Source organism: Oncorhynchus kisutch, linkage group LG28 (assembly GCF_002021735.2).
Source record: "Oncorhynchus kisutch isolate 150728-3 linkage group LG28, Okis_V2, whole genome shotgun sequence".
In the NCBI taxonomy this organism is placed as follows: Eukaryota; Metazoa; Chordata; class Actinopteri; order Salmoniformes; family Salmonidae; genus Oncorhynchus; species Oncorhynchus kisutch.
The window spans coordinates 48,390,151-48,412,234 of record NC_034201.2 but is presented as its reverse complement, the minus strand read 5'-3'; the positions used below and the strand labels follow the sequence as shown (position 1 = coordinate 48,412,234).

Below are 22,084 nucleotides of genomic sequence, written 5' to 3'. Positions count from 1 at the left end.
AGTGGCTCACTGTTCAACAGAAAGAGACGTCACATACCTCTACTGTTCTACTAGTGGCTCACTGTTCAACAGAAAGAGATGTCACAGTCACAGACCTCTACTGTTCTACTAGTGGCTCACTGTTCAACAGAAAGAGACGCCACAGACCTCTACTGTTCTACTAGTGGCTCACTGTTCAACAGAAAGAGACATCACAGACCTCTACTGTTCTACTAGTGGCTCACTGTTCAACAGAAAGAGATGTCACAGTCACAGACCTCTACTGTTCTACTAGTGGCTCACTGTTCAACAGAAAGAGACGCCACAGACCTCTACTGTTCTACTAGTGGCTCACTGTTCAACAGAAAGAGACGCCACAGACCTCTACTGTTCTACTAGTGGCTCACTGTTCAACAGAAAGAGACGTCACAGTCACAGACCTCTACTGGTCTACTAGTGGCTCACTGTTCAACAGAAAGAGACGCCACAGACCTCTACTGTTCTACTAGTGGCTCACTGTTCAACAGAAAGAGACGTCACAGTCACAGACCTCTACTGTTCTACTAGTGGCTCACTGTTCAACAGAAAGAGACGTCACAGACCTCTACTGTTCTACTAGTGGCTCACTGTTCAACAGAAAGAGATGTCACAGACCTCTACTGTTCTACTAGTGGCTCACAGTTCAACAGAAAGAGATGTCACAGTCACAGACCTCTACTGTTCTACTAGTGGCTCACTGTTCAACAGAAAGAGACGTCACAGACCTCTACTGTTCTACTAGTGGCTCACTGTTCAACAGAAAGAGATGTCACAGTCACAGACCTCTACTGTTCTACTAGTGGCTCACTGTTCAACAGAAAGAGACGTCACAGACCTCTACTGTTCTACTAGTGGCTCACTGTTCAACAGAAAGAGATGTCACAGTCACAGACCTCTACTGTTCTACTAGTGGCTCACTGTTCAACAGAAAGAGACGCCACAGACCTCTACTGTTCTACTAGTGGCTCACTGTTCAACAGAAAGAGATGTCACAGACCTCTACTGTTCTACTAGTGGCTCACAGTTCAACAGAAAGAGATGTCACAGTCACAGACCTCTACTGTTCTACTAGTGGCTCACTGTTCAACAGAAAGAGACGTCACAGACCTCTACTGTTCTACTAGTGGCTCACTGTTCAACAGAAAGAGATGTCACAGTCACAGACCTCTACTGTTCTACTAGTGGCTCACTGTTCAACAGAAAGAGACGTCACAGACCTCTACTGTTCTACTAGTGGCTCACTGTTCAACAGAAAGAGATGTCACAGTCACAGACCTCTACTGTTCTACTAGTGGCTCACTGTTCAACAGAAAGAGACGCCACAGACCTCTACTGTTCTACTAGTGGCTCACTGTTCAACAGAAAGAGACGTCACAGACCTCTACTGTTCTACTAGTGGCTCACTGTTCAACAGAAAGAGACGTCACAGTCACAGACCTCTACTGTTCTACTAGTGGCTCACTGTTCAACAGAAAGAGACGTCACAGACCTCTACTGTTCTACTAGTGGCTCACTGTTCAACAGAAAGAGACGTCACAGACCTCTACTGTTCTACTAGTGGCTCACTGTTCAACAGAAAGAGACGTCACAGACCTCTACTGTTCTACTAGTGGCTCACTGTTCAACAGAAAGAGACGTCACAGACCTCTACTGTTCTACTAGTGGCTCACTGTTCAACAGAAAGAGACGTCACAGACCTCTACTGTTCTACTAGTGGCTCACTGTTCAACAGAAAGAGACGTCACAGTCACAGACCTCTACTGTTCTACTAGTGGCTCACTGTTCAACAGAAAGAGACGTCACAGACCTCTACTGTTCTACTAGTGGCTCACTGTTCAACAGAAAGAGACGTCACAGACCTCTACTGTTCTACTAGTGGCTCACTGTTCAACAGAAAGAGATGTCACAGTCACAGACCTCTACTGTTCTACTAGTGGCTCACTGTTCAACAGAAAGAGACGCCACAGACCTCTACTGTTCTACTAGTGGCTCACTGTTCAACAGAAAGAGACGTCACAGACCTCTACTGTTGTACTAGTGGCTCACTGTTCAACAGAAAGAGATGTCACAGTCACAGACCTCTACTGTTCTACTAGTGGCTCACTGTTCAACAGAAAGAGACGTCACAGACCTCTACTGTTCTACTAGTGGCTCACTGTTCAACAGAAAGAGACGCCACAGACCTCTACTGTTCTACTAGTGGCTCACTGTTCAACAGAAAGAGACGTCACAGTCACAGACCTCTACTGTTCTACTAGTGGCTCACTGTTCAACAGAAAGAGACGTCACAGACCTCTACTGTTCTACTAGTGGCTCACTGTTCAACAGAAAGAGACGTCACAGACCTCTACTGTTCTACTAGTGGCTCACTGTTCAACAGAAAGAGATGTCACAGACCTCTACTGTTCTACTAGTGGCTCACTGTTCAACAGAAAGAGACGTCACAGTCACAGACCTCTACTGCTCTACTAGTGGCTCACTGTTCAACAGAAAGAGACGTCACAGACCTCTACTGTTCTACTAGTGGCTCACTGTTCAACAGAAAGAGACGTCACAGACCTCTACTGTTCTACTAGTGGCTCACTGTTCAACAGAAAGAGACGTCACAGGCACAGACCTCTACTGTTCTACTAGTGGCTCACTGTTCAACAGAAAGAGACGTCACAGACCTCTACTGTTCTACTAGTGGCTCACTGTTCAACAGAAAGAGACGTCACAGACCTCTACTGTTCTACTAGTGGCTCACTGTTCAACAGAAAGAGATGTCACAGTCACAGACCTCTACTGTTCTACTAGTGGCTCACTGTTCAACAGAAAGAGACGCCACAGACCTCTACTGTTCTACTAGTGGCTCACTGTTCAACAGAAAGAGACGTCACAGACCTCTACTGTTCTACTAGTGGCTCACTGTTCAACAGAAAGAGATGTCACAGTCACAGACCTCTACTGTTCTACTAGTGGCTCACTGTTCAACAGAAAGAGACGTCACAGACCTCTACTGTTCTACTAGTGGCTCACTGTTCAACAGAAAGAGACGCCACAGACCTCTACTGTTCTACTAGTGGCTCACTGTTCAACAGAAAGAGACGTCACAGTCACAGACCTCTACTGTTCTACTAGTGGCTCACTGTTCAACAGAAAGAGACGTCACAGACCTCTACTGTTCTACTAGTGGCTCACTGTTCAACAGAAAGAGACGTCACAGACCTCTACTGTTCTACTAGTGGCTCACTGTTCAACAGAAAGAGATGTCACAGACCTCTACTGTTCTACTAGTGGCTCACTGTTCAACAGAAAGAGACGTCACAGTCACAGACCTCTACTGCTCTACTAGTGGCTCACTGTTCAACAGAAAGAGACGTCACAGACCTCTACTGTTCTACTAGTGGCTCACTGTTCAACAGAAAGAGACGTCACAGACCTCTACTGTTCTACTAGTGGCTCACTGTTCAACAGAAAGAGACGTCACAGGCACAGACCTCTACTGTTCTACTAGTGGCTCACTGTTCAACAGAAAGAGACGTCACAGACCTCTACTGTTCTACTAGTGGCTCACTGTTCAACAGAAAGAGACGTCACAGACCTCTACTGTTCTACTAGTGGCTCACTGTTCAACAGAAAGAGATGTCACAGTCACAGACCTCTACTGTTCTACTAGTGGCTCACTGTTCAACAGAAAGAGACGTCACAGACCTCTACTGTTCTACTAGTGGCTCACTGTTCAACAGAAAGAGACGCCACAGACCTCTACTGTTCTACTAGTGGCTCACTGTTCAACAGAAAGAGACGTCACAGTCACAGACCTCTACTGTTCTACTAGTGGCTCACTGTTCAACAGAAAGAGACGCCACAGACCTCTACTGTTCTACTAGTGGCTCACTGTTCAACAGAAAGAGACGTCACAGACCTCTACTGTTGTACTAGTGGCTCACTGTTCAACAGAAAGAGATGTCACAGTCACAGACCTCTACTGTTCTACTAGTGGCTCACTGTTCAACAGAAAGAGACGTCACAGACCTCTACTGTTCTACTAGTGGCTCACTGTTCAACAGAAAGAGACGCCACAGACCTCTACTGTTCTACTAGTGGCTCACTGTTCAACAGAAAGAGACGTCACAGTCACAGACCTCTACTGTTCTACTAGTGGCTCACTGTTCAACAGAAAGAGACGTCACAGACCTCTACTGTTCTACTAGTGGCTCACTGTTCAACAGAAAGAGACGTCACAGACCTCTACTGTTCTACTAGTGGCTCACTGTTCAACAGAAAGAGATGTCACAGACCTCTACTGTTCTACTAGTGGCTCACTGTTCAACAGAAAGAGACGTCACAGTCACAGACCTCTACTGCTCTACTAGTGGCTCACTGTTCAACAGAAAGAGACGTCACAGACCTCTACTGTTCTACTAGTGGCTCACTGTTCAACAGAAAGAGACGTCACAGACCTCTACTGTTCTACTAGTGGCTCACTGTTCAACAGAAAGAGACGTCACAGGCACAGACCTCTACTGTTCTACTAGTGGCTCACTGTTCAACAGAAAGAGACGTCACAGACCTCTACTGTTCTACTAGTGGCTCACTGTTCAACAGAAAGAGACGTCACAGACCTCTACTGTTCTACTAGTGGCTCACTGTTCAACAGAAAGAGATGTCACAGTCACAGACCTCTACTGTTCTACTAGTGGCTCACTGTTCAACAGAAAGAGACGCCACAGACCTCTACTGTTCTACTAGTGGCTCACTGTTCAACAGAAAGAGACGTCACAGACCTCTACTGTTCTACTAGTGGCTCACTGTTCAACAGAAAGAGATGTCACAGTCACAGACCTCTACTGTTCTACTAGTGGCTCACTGTTCAACAGAAAGAGACGTCACAGACCTCTACTGTTCTACTAGTGGCTCACTGTTCAACAGAAAGAGACGCCACAGACCTCTACTGTTCTACTAGTGGCTCACTGTTCAACAGAAAGAGACGTCACAGTCACAGACCTCTACTGTTCTACTAGTGGCTCACTGTTCAACAGAAAGAGACGTCACAGACCTCTACTGTTCTACTAGTGGCTCACTGTTCAACAGAAAGAGACGTCACAGACCTCTACTGTTCTACTAGTGGCTCACTGTTCAACAGAAAGAGATGTCACAGACCTCTACTGTTCTACTAGTGGCTCACTGTTCAACAGAAAGAGACGTCACAGTCACAGACCTCTACTGCTCTACTAGTGGCTCACTGTTCAACAGAAAGAGACGTCACAGACCTCTACTGTTCTACTAGTGGCTCACTGTTCAACAGAAAGAGACGTCACAGACCTCTACTGTTCTACTAGTGGCTCACTGTTCAACAGAAAGAGACGTCACAGGCACAGACCTCTACTGTTCTACTAGTGGCTCACTGTTCAACAGAAAGAGACGTCACAGACCTCTACTGTTCTACTAGTGGCTCACTGTTCAACAGAAAGAGACGTCACAGACCTCTACTGTTCTACTAGTGGCTCACTGTTCAACAGAAAGAGATGTCACAGTCACAGACCTCTACTGTTCTACTAGTGGCTCACTGTTCAACAGAAAGAGACGTCACAGACCTCTACTGTTCTACTAGTGGCTCACTGTTCAACAGAAAGAGACGCCACAGACCTCTACTGTTCTACTAGTGGCTCACTGTTCAACAGAAAGAGACGTCACAGTCACAGACCTCTACTGTTCTACTAGTGGCTCACTGTTCAACAGAAAGAGACGCCACAGACCTCTACTGTTCTACTAGTGGCTCACTGTTCAACAGAAAGAGACGTCACAGTCACAGACCTCTACTGTTCTACTAGTGGCTCACTGTTCAACAGAAAGAGACGTCACAGACCTCTACTGTTCTACGAGTGGCTCACTGTTCAACAGAAAGAGACGTCACAGACCTCTACTGTTCTACTAGTGGCTCACTGTTCAACAGAAAGAGACGTCACAGTCACAGACCTCTACTGTTCTACTAGTGGCTCACTGTTCAACAGAAAGAGACGTCACAGACCTCTACTGTTCTACTAGTGGCTCACTGTTCAACAGAAAGAGACGTCACAGTCACAGACCTCTACTGTTCTACTAGTGGCTCACTGTTCAACAGAAAGAGATGTCACAGACCTCTACTGTTCTACTAGTGGCTCACTGTTCAACAGAAAGAGACGTCACAGACCTCTACTGTTTTACTAGTGGCTCACTGTTCAACAGAAAGAGATGTCACAGACCTCTACTGTTCTACTAGTGGCTCACTGTTCAACAGAAAGAGATGTCACAGTCACAGACCTCTACTGTTCTACTAGTGGCTCACTGTTCAACAGAAAGAGACGCCACAGACCTCTACTGTTCTACTAGTGGCTCACTGTTCAACAGAAAGAGACGTCACAGACCTCTACTGTTCTACTAGTGGCTCACTGTTCAACAGAAAGAGATGTCACAGTCACAGACCTCTACTGTTCTACTAGTGGCTCACTGTTCAACAGAAAGAGACGTCACATACCTCTACTGTTCTACTAGTGGCTCACTGTTCAACAGAAAGAGATGTCACAGTCACAGACCTCTACTGTTCTACTAGTGGCTCACTGTTCAACAGAAAGAGACGCCACAGACCTCTACTGTTCTACTAGTGGCTCACTGTTCAACAGAAAGAGACATCACAGACCTCTACTGTTCTACTAGTGGCTCACTGTTCAACAGAAAGAGATGTCACAGTCACAGACCTCTACTGTTCTACTAGTGGCTCACTGTTCAACAGAAAGAGACGCCACAGACCTCTACTGTTCTACTAGTGGCTCACTGTTCAACAGAAAGAGACGCCACAGACCTCTACTGTTCTACTAGTGGCTCACTGTTCAACAGAAAGAGACGTCACAGTCACAGACCTCTACTGGTCTACTAGTGGCTCACTGTTCAACAGAAAGAGACGCCACAGACCTCTACTGTTCTACCAGTGGCTCACTCTTCAACAGAAAGAGACGTCACAGTCACAGACCTCTACTGTTCTACTAGTGGCTCACTGTTCAACAGAAAGAGACGTCACAGACCTCTACTGTTCTACTAGTGGCTCACTGTTCAACAGAAAGAGATGTCACAGACCTCTACTGTTCTACTAGTGGCTCACTGTTCAACAGAAAGAGATGTCACAGTCACAGACCTCTACTGTTCTACTAGTGGCTCACTGTTCAACAGAAAGAGACGTCACAGACCTCTACTGTTCTACTAGTGGCTCACTGTTCAACAGAAAGAGATGTCACAGTCACAGACCTCTACTGTTCTACTAGTGGCTCACTGTTCAACAGAAAGAGACGCCACAGACCTCTACTGTTCTACTAGTGGCTCACTGTTCAACAGAAAGAGACGTCACAGACCTCTACTGTTCTACTAGTGGCTCACTGTTCAACAGAAAGAGATGTCACAGACCTCTACTGTTCTACTAGTGGCTCACTGTTCAACAGAAAGAGATGTCACAGTCACAGACCTCTACTGTTCTACTAGTGGCTCACTGTTCAACAGAAAGAGACGTCACAGACCTCTACTGTTCTACTAGTGGCTCACTGTTCAACAGAAAGAGATGTCACAGTCACAGACCTCTACTGTTCTACTAGTGGCTCACTGTTCAACAGAAAGAGACGCCACAGACCTCTACTGTTCTACTAGTGGCTCACTGTTCAACAGAAAGAGACGTCACAGACCTCTACTGTTCTACTAGTGGCTCACTGTTCAACAGAAAGAGACGTCACAGTCACAGACCTCTACTGTTCTACTAGTGGCTCACTGTTCAACAGAAAGAGACGTCACAGACCTCTACTGTTCTACTAGTGGCTCACTGTTCAACAGAAAGAGACGTCACAGACCTCTACTGTTCTACTAGTGGCTCACTGTTCAACAGAAAGAGACGTCACAGACCTCTACTGTTCTACTAGTGGCTCACTGTTCAACAGAAAGAGATGTCACAGACCTCTACTGTTCTACTAGTGGCTCACTGTTCAACAGAAAGAGATGTCACAGTCACAGACCTCTACTGTTCTACTAGTGGCTCACTGTTCAACAGAAAGAGACGTCACAGACCTCTACTGTTCTACTAGTGGCTCACTGTTCAACAGAAAGAGACGTCACAGACCTCTACTGTTCTACTAGTGGCTCACTGTTCAACAGAAAGAGATGTCACAGTCACAGACCTCTACTGTTCTACTAGTGGCTCACTGTTCAACAGAAAGAGATGTCACAGTCACAGACCTCTACTGTTCTACTAGTGGCTCACTGTTCAACAGAAAGAGACGCCACAGACCTCTACTGTTCTACTAGTGGCTCACTGTTCAACAGAAAGAGACGCCACAGACCTCTACTGTTCTACTAGTGGCTCACTGTTCAACAGAAAGAGACGTCACAGTCACAGACCTCTACTGGTCTACTAGTGGCTCACTGTTCAACAGAAAGAGACGCCACAGACCTCTACTGTTCTACTAGTGGCTCACTGTTCAACAGAAAGAGACGTCACAGTCACAGACCTCTACTGTTCTACTAGTGGCTCACTGTTCAACAGAAAGAGACGTCACAGACCTCTACTGTTCTACTAGTGGCTCACTGTTCAACAGAAAGAGATGTCACAGACCTCTACTGTTCTACTAGTGGCTCACTGTTCAACAGAAAGAGATGTCACAGTCACAGACCTCTACTGTTCTACTAGTGGCTCACTGTTCAACAGAAAGAGACGTCACAGACCTCTACTGTACTACTAGTGGCTCACTGTTCAACAGAAAGAGATGTCACAGTCACAGACCTCTACTGTTCTACTAGTGGCTCACTGTTCAACAGAAAGAGACGCCACAGACCTCTACTGTTCTACTAGTGGCTCACTGTTCAACAGAAAGAGACGTCACAGACCTCTACTGTTCTACTAGTGGCTCACTGTTCAACAGAAAGAGATGTCACAGTCACAGACCTCTACTGTTCTACTAGTGGCTCACTGTTCAACAGAAAGAGACGTCACATACCTCTACTGTTCTACTAGTGGCTCACTGTTCAACAGAAAGAGATGTCACAGTCACAGACCTCTACTGTTCTACTAGTGGCTCACTGTTCAACAGAAAGAGACGCCACAGACCTCTACTGTTCTACTAGTGGCTCACTGTTCAACAGAAAGAGACATCACAGACCTCTACTGTTCTACTAGTGGCTCACTGTTCAACAGAAAGAGATGTCACAGTCACAGACCTCTACTGTTCTACTAGTGGCTCACTGTTCAACAGAAAGAGACGCCACAGACCTCTACTGTTCTACTAGTGGCTCACTGTTCAACAGAAAGAGACGCCACAGACCTCTACTGTTCTACTAGTGGCTCACTGTTCAACAGAAAGAGACGTCACAGTCACAGACCTCTACTGGTCTACTAGTGGCTCACTGTTCAACAGAAAGAGACGCCACAGACCTCTACTGTTCTACTAGTGGCTCACTGTTCAACAGAAAGAGACGTCACAGTCACAGACCTCTACTGTTCTACTAGTGGCTCACTGTTCAACAGAAAGAGACGTCACAGACCTCTACTGTTCTACTAGTGGCTCACTGTTCAACAGAAAGAGATGTCACAGACCTCTACTGTTCTACTAGTGGCTCACTGTTCAACAGAAAGAGATGTCACAGTCACAGACCTCTACTGTTCTACTAGTGGCTCACTGTTCAACAGAAAGAGACGTCACAGACCTCTACTGTTCTACTAGTGGCTCACTGTTCAACAGAAAGAGATGTCACAGTCACAGACCTCTACTGTTCTACTAGTGGCTCACTGTTCAACAGAAAGAGACGCCACAGACCTCTACTGTTCTACTAGTGGCTCACTGTTCAACAGAAAGAGACGTCACAGACCTCTACTGTTCTACTAGTGGCTCACTGTTCAACAGAAAGAGATGTCACAGACCTCTACTGTTCTACTAGTGGCTCACTGTTCAACAGAAAGAGATGTCACAGTCACAGACCTCTACTGTTCTACTAGTGGCTCACTGTTCAACAGAAAGAGACGTCACAGACCTCTACTGTTCTACTAGTGGCTCACTGTTCAACAGAAAGAGATGTCACAGTCACAGACCTCTACTGTTCTACTAGTGGCTCACTGTTCAACAGAAAGAGACGCCACAGACCTCTACTGTTCTACTAGTGGCTCACTGTTCAACAGAAAGAGACGTCACAGACCTCTACTGTTCTACTAGTGGCTCACTGTTCAACAGAAAGAGACGTCACAGTCACAGACCTCTACTGTTCTACTAGTGGCTCACTGTTCAACAGAAAGAGACGTCACAGACCTCTACTGTTCTACTAGTGGCTCACTGTTCAACAGAAAGAGACGTCACAGACCTCTACTGTTCTACTAGTGGCTCACTGTTCAACAGAAAGAGATGTCACAGACCTCTACTGTTCTACTAGTGGCTCACTGTTCAACAGAAAGAGATGTCACAGTCACAGACCTCTACTGTTCTACTAGTGGCTCACTGTTCAACAGAAAGAGACGTCACAGACCTCTACTGTTCTACTAGTGGCTCACTGTTCAACAGAAAGAGACGTCACAGACCTCTACTGTTCTACTAGTGGCTCACTGTTCAACAGAAAGAGATGTCACAGTCACAGACCTCTACTGTTCTACTAGTGGCTCACTGTTCAACAGAAAGAGATGTCACAGTCACAGACCTCTACTGTTCTACTAGTGGCTCACTGTTCAACAGAAAGAGACGCCACAGACCTCTACTGTTCTACTAGTGGCTCACTGTTCAACAGAAAGAGACGCCACAGACCTCTACTGTTCTACTAGTGGCTCACTGTTCAACAGAAAGAGACGTCACAGTCACAGACCTCTACTGGTCTACTAGTGGCTCACTGTTCAACAGAAAGAGACGCCACAGACCTCTACTGTTCTACTAGTGGCTCACTGTTCAACAGAAAGAGACGTCACAGTCACAGACCTCTACTGTTCTACTAGTGGCTCACTGTTCAACAGAAAGAGACGTCACAGACCTCTACTGTTCTACTAGTGGCTCACTGTTCAACAGAAAGAGATGTCACAGACCTCTACTGTTCTACTAGTGGCTCACTGTTCAACAGAAAGAGATGTCACAGTCACAGACCTCTACTGTTCTACTAGTGGCTCACTGTTCAACAGAAAGAGACGTCACAGACCTCTACTGTACTACTAGTGGCTCACTGTTCAACAGAAAGAGATGTCACAGTCACAGACCTCTACTGTTCTACTAGTGGCTCACTGTTCAACAGAAAGAGACGCCACAGACCTCTACTGTTCTACTAGTGGCTCACTGTTCAACAGAAAGAGACGTCACAGACCTCTACTGTTCTACTAGTGGCTCACTGTTCAACAGAAAGAGACGTCACAGTCACAGACCTCTACTGTTCTACTAGTGGCTCACTGTTCAACAGAAAGAGACGTCACAGACCTCTACTGTTCTACTAGTGGCTCACTGTTCAACAGAAAGAGACGTCACAGACCTCTACTGTTCTACTAGTGGCTCACTGTTCAACAGAAAGAGACGTCACAGACCTCTACTGTTCTACTAGTGGCTCACTGTTCAACAGAAAGAGATGTCACAGACCTCTACTGTTCTACTAGTGGCTCACTGTTCAACAGAAAGAGATGTCACAGTCACAGACCTCTACTGTTCTACTAGTGGCTCACTGTTCAACAGAAAGAGACGTCACAGACCTCTACTGTTCTACTAGTGGCTCACTGTTCAACAGAAAGAGACGTCACAGACCTCTACTGTTCTACTAGTGGCTCACTGTTCAACAGAAAGAGACGCCACAGACCTCTACTGTTCTACTAGTGGCTCACTGTTCAACAGAAAGAGACGTCACAGACCTCTACTGTTTTATGTTAGTTTTACAATATGCAACATTATCTTTGTTTTACAATAGGCTACACAATGTTCGTTTTACAATAGCCTACACAATGTTCGTTTTACAATAGCCTACACAATGTTCGTTTTACAATAGGCGACACTTGTTAGGTTCACAATTGGCTACATTGGTGGTTTGTAGTGTAGCCCACTACGTTTATGTTGTTGTTTATGTTGTTGTTTATGGAGAAAAATAATGTTAGTGTAATACATTGAAAAGTTAAGACCTTTGAGATTCCTTATTAACTTATTATCAGTTCACAAAGGTAAAGGGTTGTTAGACATCACTACACATGGGAGTTTCTGATGTCACCTTCACACTTGGGGATTGGTCAATCTCCCAGTCTGGATTGGTCAATCTCCCAGTCTGGATTGGTCAAACTCCCAGTCTGGATTGGTCAATCTCCCAGTCTGGATTGGTCAACCTCCCAGTCTGGATTGGTCAACCTCCCAGTCTGGATTGGTCAACCTCCCATTCTGGATTGGTCAACCTCCCCATCTGGATTGGTCGACCTCCCAGACTGGATTGGTCAAACTCCCAGTCTGGATTGGTCAAACTCCCAGTCTGGATTGGTCAAACTCCCAGTCTGGATTGGTCAATCTCCCAGTCTGGATTGGTCAACCTCCCAGTCTGGATTGGTCAACCTCCCAGTCTGGATTGGTCAACCTCCCAGTCTGGATTGGTCAACCTCCCAGTCTGGATTGGTCAACCTCCCAGTCTGGATTGGTCAACCTCCCAGTCTGGATTGGTTCACCTCCCAGTCTGGATTGGTCCACCTCCCAGTCTGGATTGGTCAACCTCCCAGTCTGGATTGGTCAACCTCCCAGTCTGGATTGGTTCACCTCCCAGTCTGGATTGGTCCACCTCCCAGTCTGAATTGGTCAAACTCCCAGTCTTGATTGGTCAACCTCCCCATCTGGATTGGTCGACCTCCCAGACTGGATTGGTCAACCTCCCAGTCTGAATTGGTCAAACTCCCAGTCTGGATTGGTCAAACTCCCAGTCTGGATTGGTCAACCTCCCATTCTGGATTATTCAACCTCCCAGTCTGGATTGTTCAACCTCCCCGTCTGGATTGTTTGACCTCCATGACTGGTTTGGTCAACCTCCCAGTCTGGATTGGTCAACCTCCCAGTCTGGATTGGTCAACCTCCCAGTCCGGATTGGTCAACCTCCCCATCTGGATTGGTCGACCTCCCAGACTGGATTGGTCAACCTCCCAGTCTGGATTGGTCAACCTCCCAGTCTGGATTGGTCAACCTCCCAGTCTGGATTGGTCAACCTCCCAGTCTGGATTGGTCAACCTCCCAGTCTGGATTGGTCAACCTCCCAGTCTGGATTGGTTCACCTCCCAGTCTGGATTGGTCCACCTCCCAGTCTGGATTGGTCAACCTCCCAGTCTGGATTGTTCAACCTCCCAGTCTGGATTGGTTCACCTCCCAGTCTGGATTGGTCCACCTCCCAGTCTTAATTGGTCAAACTCCCAGTCTGGATTGGTCAACCTCCCCATCTGGATTGGTCCCTCTCCCAGACTGGATTGGTCAACCTCCCAGTCTGAATTGGTCAAACTCCCAGTCTGGATTGGTCAAACTCCCAGTCTGGATTGGTCAACCTCCCCATCTGGATTGGTCAAACTCCCAGTCTGAATTGGTCAACCTCCCAGTCTGGATTGGTTCACCTCCCAGTCTGGATTGGTCCACCTCCCAGTCTGGATTGGTCAACCTCCCAGTCTTAATTGGTCAAACTCCCAGTCTGGATTGGTCAACCTCCCCATCTGGATTGGTCGACCTCCCAGACTGGATTGGTCAACCTCCCAGTCTGAATTGTTCAACCTCCCAGTCTGGATTGGTTCACCTCCCAGTCTGGATTGGTCCACCTCCCAGTCTTAATTGGTCAAACTCCCAGTCTGGATTGGTCAACCTCCCCATCTGGATTGGTCGACCTCCCAGACTGGATTGGTCAACCTCCCAGTCTGAATTGGTCAAACTCCCAGTCTGGATTGGTCAAACTCCCAGTCTGGATTGGTCAACCTCCCAGTCTGGATTGGTCAACCTCCCAGTCTGGATTGGTCAACCTCCCAGTCTGGATTGGTCAACCTCCCAGTCTGGATTGGTCAACCTCCCAGTCTGGATTGGTCAACCTCCCAGTCTGGATTGGTCAACCTCCCAGTCTGGATTGGTCAACCTCCCAGTCTGGATTGGTTCACCTCCCAGTCTGGATTGGTCAACCTCCCAGTCTGGATTGGTAAACCTCCCAGTCTGGATTGGTAAACCTCCCAGTCTGGATTGGTAAACCTCCCAGTCTGGATTGGTCCACCTCCCAGTCTGGATTGGTCAACCTCCCAGTCTGGATTGGTCAACCTCCCAGTCTGGATTGGTCAACCACCCAGTCTGGATTGGTCAACCTCCCAGTCTGGATTGGTTAACCTCCCAGTCTGGAATGGTACACCTCCCAGTCTGGATTGGTCCACCTCCCAGTCTGGATTGGTCAACCTCCCAGTCTGGATTGGTCAACCTCCCAGTCTGGATTGGTCAACCTCCCAGTCTGGAGTGGTCCACCTCCCAGTCTGGATTGGTCCACCTCCCAGTCTGAATTGGTCAAACTCCCAGTCTGGATTGGTCAACCTCCCAGTCTGGATTGGTCAACCTCCCAGTCTGGATTGGTCAATCTCCCAGTCTGGATTGGTCAACCTCCCATTCTGGATTATTCATTCTCCCAGTCTGGATTGTTCAACCTCCCCGTCTGGATTGTTCGACCTCCATGACTGGTTTGGTCAACCTCCCAGTCTGGATTGGTCAACCTCCCAGTCTGGATTGGTCAACCTCCCCGTCTGGATTGGTCAACCTCCCAGTCTGAATTGGTCAAACTCCCAGTCTGGATTGGTCAACCTCCCAGTCTGGATTGGTCAACCTCCCAGTTTGGATTGGTCAACCTCCCAGTCTGGATTGGTCAACCTCCCAGTCTGGATTGGTCAACCTCCCAGTCTGGATTGGTCAACCTCCCAGTCTGGATTGGTTCACCTCCCAGTCTGGATTGGTCAACCTCCCAGTCTGGATTGGTCAACCTCCCAGTCTGGATTGGTCAACCTCCCAGTCTGGATTGGTCAACCTCCCAGTCTGGATTGGTCAACCTCCCAGTCTGGAGTGGTCCACCTCCCAGTCTGGATTGGTCCACCTCCCAGTCTGAATTGGTCAAACTCCCAGTCTGGATTGGTCAACCTCCCAGTCTGGATTGGTCAATCTCCCAGTCTGGATTGGTCAACCTCCCATTCTGGATTATTCATTCTCCCAGTCTGGATTGTTCAACCTCCCCGTCTGGATTGTTCGACCTCCATGACTGGTTTGGTCAACCTCCCAGTCTGGATTGGTCAACCTCCCAGTCTGGATTGGTCAACCTCCCCGTCTGGATTGGTCGACCTCCCAGACTGGATTGGTCAACCTCCCAGTCTGAATTGGTCAAACTCCCAGTCTGGATTGGTCAACCTCCCAGTCTGGATTGGTCAACCTCCCAGTCTGGATTGGTCAACCTCCCAGTCTGGATTGGTCAACCTCCCAGTCTGGATTGGTCAACCTCCCAGTCTGGATTGGTCAACCTCCCAGTCTGGATTGGTTCACCTCCCAGTCTGGATTGGTCAACCTCCCAGTCTGGATTGGTCAACCTCCCAGTCTGGATTGGTCAACCTCCCAGTCTGGATTGGTCAACCTCCCAGTCTGGATTGGTCAACCTCCCAGTCTGGAGTGGTCCACCTCCCAGTCTGGATTGGTCCACCTCCCAGTCTGAATTGGTCAAACTCCCAGTCTGGATTGGTCAACCTCCCAGTCTGGATTGGTCAATCTCCCAGTCTGGATTGGTCAACCTCCCATTCTGGATTATTCATTCTCCCAGTCTGGATTGTTCAACCTCCCCGTCTGGATTGTTCGACCTCCATGACTGGTTTGGTCAACCTCCCAGTCTGGATTGGTCAACCTCCCAGTCTGGATTGGTCAACCTCCCCGTCTGGATTGGTCGACCTCCCAGACTGGATTGGTCAACCTCCCAGTCTGAATTGGTCAAACTCCCAGTCTGGATTGGTCAACCTCCCAGTCTGGATTGGTCAACCTCCCAGTCTGGATTGGTCAACCTCCCAGTCTGGATTGGTCAACCTCCCAGTCTGGATTGGTCAACCTCCCAGTCTGGATTGGTCAACCTCCCAGTCTGGATTGGTCAACCTCCCAGTCTGGATTGGTTCACCTCCCAGTCTGGATTGGTCAACCTCCCAGTCTGGATTGGTCAACCTCCCAGTCTGGATTGGTCCACCTCCCAGTTTGGATTGGTCCACCTCCCAGTTTGGATTGGTCCACCTCCCAGTCTGGATTGGTCCACCTCCCAGTCTGGATTGGTCAACCTCCCAGTCTGGATTGGTCAACCTCCCAGTCTGGATTGGTCAACCTCCCAGTCTGGATTGGTCCACCTCCCATTCTGGATTGGTCCACCTCCCAGTCTGGATTGGTCCACCTCCCAGTCTGGATTGGTCAACCTCCCAGTCTGGATTGGTCAACCTCCCAGTCTGGATTGGTCAACCTCCCAGTCTGGATTGGTCCACCTCCCAGTCTGGATTGGTCAACCTCCCAGTCTGGTTTGGTCAACCTCCCAGTCAGACACACACACACACACACACACACACACACACACACACACACACACACACACACAGTGTCTCTCATTAGTTGTTGATGAAGAAAAATAATCTGGGACAGTTTATAGAGCCACATTCTCTCGCATCAACCAGGTCTCGCAGTCTCTCGTCAGAATCAGACGTTCATCCATGTTTCTCAAACGTAATTTCGAAGTTGTTGAAGGTTAAGGTTAAGTATTAACTCTGAATGGTTAAGTTAAGGTTTTAAGGTTTAGGACAGGCTTAAATCAACAACAAACAAAAACAACTTTGTATCAGTGGATTCGAACATGCAACCTTTGGCACAAGAGGTTTCCACGTCATCTCCCGACACCCCCAGGTATGGATGAACGTTGAATATTGACTTGTATCGTGGGTGACCTGGCTGCTCAACATACATTAATCCCATTAATAATTCTCAATTGTTTTATTAAATAGATACATTTTCTACTGTAATTACAGTTTATACATGTACTTACATACTGATACAGTCGTTTAGAATAATCTGTAGGAGGAACTCAAACTATTTATTCTGTTGTTGAAACTAGTCACAACTAAACCGTCCTACTGTACATCTATATTCTCAGGTCTCCATGATGGAAGATAAGCATGTTTTCTTTTTCTGTGTGGTGTACATTGTATATTTACAGAAATGTAGAATTCCACAGATATTTACAATAAAGGTCCATATTGATCACTGCTTTTGAACGCACATTGTATTTGTCCCTCTTGGATAATGAAGTCTGTTGCTTTCCAAATCATTGGCTACATATTAGAAATAACTACAGTTGATATCAGTTGAGAACAAAACGGATATTAATTGCTCTTCCGTTCATGAAACAGTTTACTCTGTACATAAAACAACGATTGATAATGGCATAGGTTGAGGGAGTGAACGTTAAACATTAAACGGCGACGTTAGCCAACCGGGGATCGGAGTCCTGCTCGTACCGGTAATGGTACACTTCCATCTGGTCGCGGCAGGCATCACGGATGTTGTTGAGCCACCGTTTGATGCCTCTCCGGTTTAGATAGAGCACCATGAGGAATACAATACCGATCAGCGCCATGACTATCCCTAGGAACACGTAGGACACCGCCTCCAAGTTCTCATTGAGACAATCCACGTCCTCACCGCGTAACCGCTCCAGTGGAATCCCCTTTTTGGCATCAGGCTCGGCGCACAGGAGGCGCGCAGCGTCCACACACTGGGAAGAGTTCTTTAACCAGAGGTAGAACGACTCGAGTTCACAGTTACACCTGAAAGGATTTAGTGACAGATAAATGCGCACTCTCTTGTGTTGGTACAAACTAGATATGTTCTCTTTACCGATGTTCTCGATGGAATTGTTGGTGAGAACTAAAGTGTGGAGGTTGAACGCGTCCAACCGTGAGATGGGTATGGTTTTCAATCGGTTTCCTGACAGCTCCAGCCGGTGGAGGTTGCGTAACGTTTCGGTGCCATGCAGCGCGTTGGAGAGCTGCGCCACGGCTGGAGCAAGGAGCGAGTCGTTCAGGTAAAGAGAACGGAGCTCCCGCAGTCCGTGAAACGCCCGGTCCGAAATATACACCAACGGGTTGTGGCTCAAATCCAGTAAATTCAACCTCGGTAGTCCCGTGAAAGCGTCAGCCTCGATCACCATGATCCCGTTATGTGACAGTGAGAGGGTCGTTAGTTCGAGTTCCGTCCCGTTATTCGTGGAGAACGCTCCTCCCGGTAACGTTGAGATGTTGTTCCCCCTGAGTATTAACGTGGTCGCCCAGGCAGGTATGTCACCCGGTAACTCAGTGTGTTCGGCATCCCGGCAGGTCACCGTCCCGGAGTCTCTGACACAGATACAGGATAACGGACACTCTTCCTCTGCTTTGACAGAAGAAAACAACAAACACACGAACACGGCCTCGGCTAATAAACAAAAACACCGGCCTTTCAGAAAAGAAAGAACACCTCGTAAAACGTCACCAAAAGAATACATTTTTACAATAGGTCAGTTAGACGTCTTGCACAACGTCGGTTCGAAGTGGGAGACAAGACACACTTCCCCTCTCTCTGAGGCCACAGGTCAAGTAGTTTCGTCGGTCAATTTGCTTGAGAAGAAAAAAAACTCTCAATAGTATTTATTCTTCTTCATTCTCGCATTCCTTCTCTCTCTCGTCCCCCCCAAAATGTGTCCGGTCTCTCTGTCCCTCCGGAGTTGACGCGCAGTGAAGTGACAGTATGAGTACAGTAGAATGTTGGCAGAGCTGCGACGTGAGATGTTGGAAGAGGAAGAGGCTGCGGGTTAGGGTGTGTGGACAGCAGATTATTCTCTCTCATCTCTCCACCCCCATCTCTCTCTCTCTCTCTCTCTCTCTCTCTCTCTGAGGTGTTTTTGACGTCTCGTTTAGTGAGTGAGTGAGTGAGTCAGACTGAGGAGAGATCCCTGTAGCACTCTCACACACTCTCACAGCACCAGCATGTGAAGAGGACACGATCCACAGAACTGACTGAATGACAGGCAGACAGACAGACTTTCCTGTTCTCCTCTCTCTTCCACCTCAACTGGTGATGGAGAGAACACCTCTAAAGCCACTTCAGCTGAGCTGATGGAACAAAGTGTGTGAGACAGAAAGAGTGGAGTCTTGTTTTCAGGTTACCAGGATAGAAGAGGAGACTTGACAGTTGACACTGGTCCTGGCTAGACACCCTAATTAAATCCAACCATTAGAGTGCTACCAACTTCAACCTACACCCCTAGCTTACTAGCCTATTACTATTAGCTTACTAGCCTATTAACATTAACCTACGAGCCTGTTACCATTAGCTAACTAGCCTATTAACATTAACCTACTAGCCTATTACCATTAGCTTACTAGCCTATTAACATTAACCTACGAGCCTGTTACCATTAGCTAACTAGCCTATTACCATTAGCTTACTAGCCTATTAACATTAACCTACGAGCCTGTTACCATTAGCTTACTAGCCTATTAACATTAACCTACCTGCATATTACCATTAACCTACCTGCAGATTACCATTAACCTACCTGCATATTACCATTAACCTACCTGCAGATTACCATTAACCTACCTGCAGATTACCATTAGCTTACTAGCCTATTACCATTAACTTACTAGCCTATTACCATTAGCTTGCTAGCCTATTACCATTAGCTTACTAGCCTATTACCATTAGCTTACTAGCCTATTAACATTAACCCACGAGCCTGTTACCATTAGCTAACTAGCCTATTACCATTAGCTTACTAGACAATAACCATTAGCTTACTAGCCTAATTCCATTAACCTACTTGCATATTACCACTAGCTTACTAGCCTATTACAATTAGCTTACTCGCCTATTACCATTAGCTTACTAGCCTATTACAATTATCTTACTAGCCTATTACCATTAGCTTACTAGCCTATTACAATTATCTTACTAGCCTGTTACCATTAGCTTACTAGCCTATTACCATTAGCTTACTAGCCTATTACCATTAGCTTACTAACATATTACCATTAACCTACTAGCCTGTTACCATTAACCTACTAGCCTGTTACCATTGATTAACCTACTAGCATATTACCATTAACCTACTAGCCCATTACCATTAATTAACCTACTAGCCTACTACGACAGATGCTAGTCTACTGTCTTTCTCTCAAATGCCAGTCAGTTGCTGCTACAGTGTAGGCCTAGTAGTTATACCACTGCTTTGCAGAGCCCTCAGTTGTTCAAAAGTGATTAGCTGTTATATGACTGTGTCACAATGCCTACTGCTTGGTATAAAGGGATGTGTTGGCCTTGAATACTGGATAATGTGGTCATTTTTCTTTTTGGCCATAAGGCGTAGGATGCTGGGCCTGAATGGATGATCTATAACAGGCCTTAATTGATGATCTATAACAGGCCTTAATGGATGATCTATAACAGGCCTTAACGGATTATCTATAACAGGCCTTAATTAATGGATGATCTGTAACAGGCCTGAATGGATGATCTATAACAGGCCTTAATGGATGATCTATAACAGGCCTTAATTAATGGATGATCTGTAACAGGTCTTAATTAATGGATGATCTGTAACAGGCCTGAATGGATGATCTATAACAGGCCTTAATTAATGGATGATCTACAACAGGCCTGAATGGATGATCTATAACAGGCCTGAATGGATGATCTATAACAGGTCTTAATTAATGGATGATCTGTAACAGGCCTGAATGGATGATCTATAACAGGCCTGAATGGATGATCTATAACAGGCCTTAATGGATGATCTATAACAGGCCTTAATGGATGATCTATAACAGGCCTTAATTAATGGATGATCTATAACAGTCCTGAATGGATGATCTATAACAGGCCTGAATGGATGATCTATAACAGGCCTTAATTAATGGATGATCTATAACATGCCTTAATTAATGGATGATCTGTAACAGGCCTGAATGGATGATCTATAACAGGCCTGAATGGATGATCTATAACAGGCCTTAATTAATGGATGATCTATAACAGGCCTTAATTAATGGATGATCTATAACAGGCCTGAATGGATAATCTATAACAGGCCTGAATGGATGATCTATCAGGCCTTATTGGATGATCTATAACAGTCCTGAATGGATGATCTATAATTGGCCTGAATGGATGATCTATAACAGGCCTTAATTAATGGATGATCTACAACAGGCCTGAATGGATGATCTATAACAGGCCTGAATGGATGATCTATAACAGGTCTTAATTAATGGATGATCTGTAACAGGCCTGAATGGATGATCTATAACAGGCCTGAATGGATGATCTATAACAGGCCTTAATGGATGATCTATAACAGGCCTTAATTAATGGATGATCTATAACAGTCCTGAATGGATGATCTATAACAGGCCTGAATGGATGATCTATAACAGGCCTTAATTAATGGATGATCTATAACAGGCCTTAATTAATGGATGATCTGTAACAGGCCTGAATGGATGATCTATAACAGGCCTGAATGGATGATCTATAACAGGCCTTAATTAATGGATGATCTATAACAGGCCTTAATTAATGGATGATCTATAACAGGCCTGAATGGATAATCTATAACAGGCCTGAATGGATGATCTATCAGGCCTTATTGGATGATCTATAACAGTCCTGAATGGATGATCTATAATTGGCCTGAATGGATGATCTATAACAGGCCTTAATTAATGGATGATCTACAACAGGCCTGAATGGATGATCTATAACAGGCCTTAACGGATGATCTATAACAGGCCTTAATTAACGGATGATCTATAACAGGCCTTAATTAATGGATGATCTATAACAGGGGTATATCAACTATGTTCCCCTTCTCTTATTGTATGAGTGCTGATCTAAGATCAGTTTAGCCTTTAAAATCATATTAAATAAGATACACGTATTTGATGTTTGATGTACACTACCAGTCAAACGTTTTGGACACACCTACCAATTCAAGGGTTTTTCTATATTTTTTTACACTATTTGCTACATTGTAGAATAATAGTGAG

At 46.3% G+C, this 22,084-nt stretch overlaps 1 protein-coding gene across 1 annotated transcript; it reads right to left on the bottom strand.

Annotated features, from left to right (window-relative positions):
- Positions 1 to 16,979: 16,979 nt before the first annotated feature.
- LOC109884720 (trophoblast glycoprotein-like) lies at positions 16,980 to 18,850 on the bottom strand. Its single transcript, XM_020476648.2, has one exon. The coding sequence runs from the start codon at positions 18,541 to 18,543 to the stop codon at positions 17,473 to 17,475; it is 1,071 nt and encodes a 356-aa protein (XP_020332237.1). The 5' UTR covers positions 18,544 to 18,850; the 3' UTR covers positions 16,980 to 17,472.
- Positions 18,851 to 22,084: the final 3,234 nt, after the last annotated feature.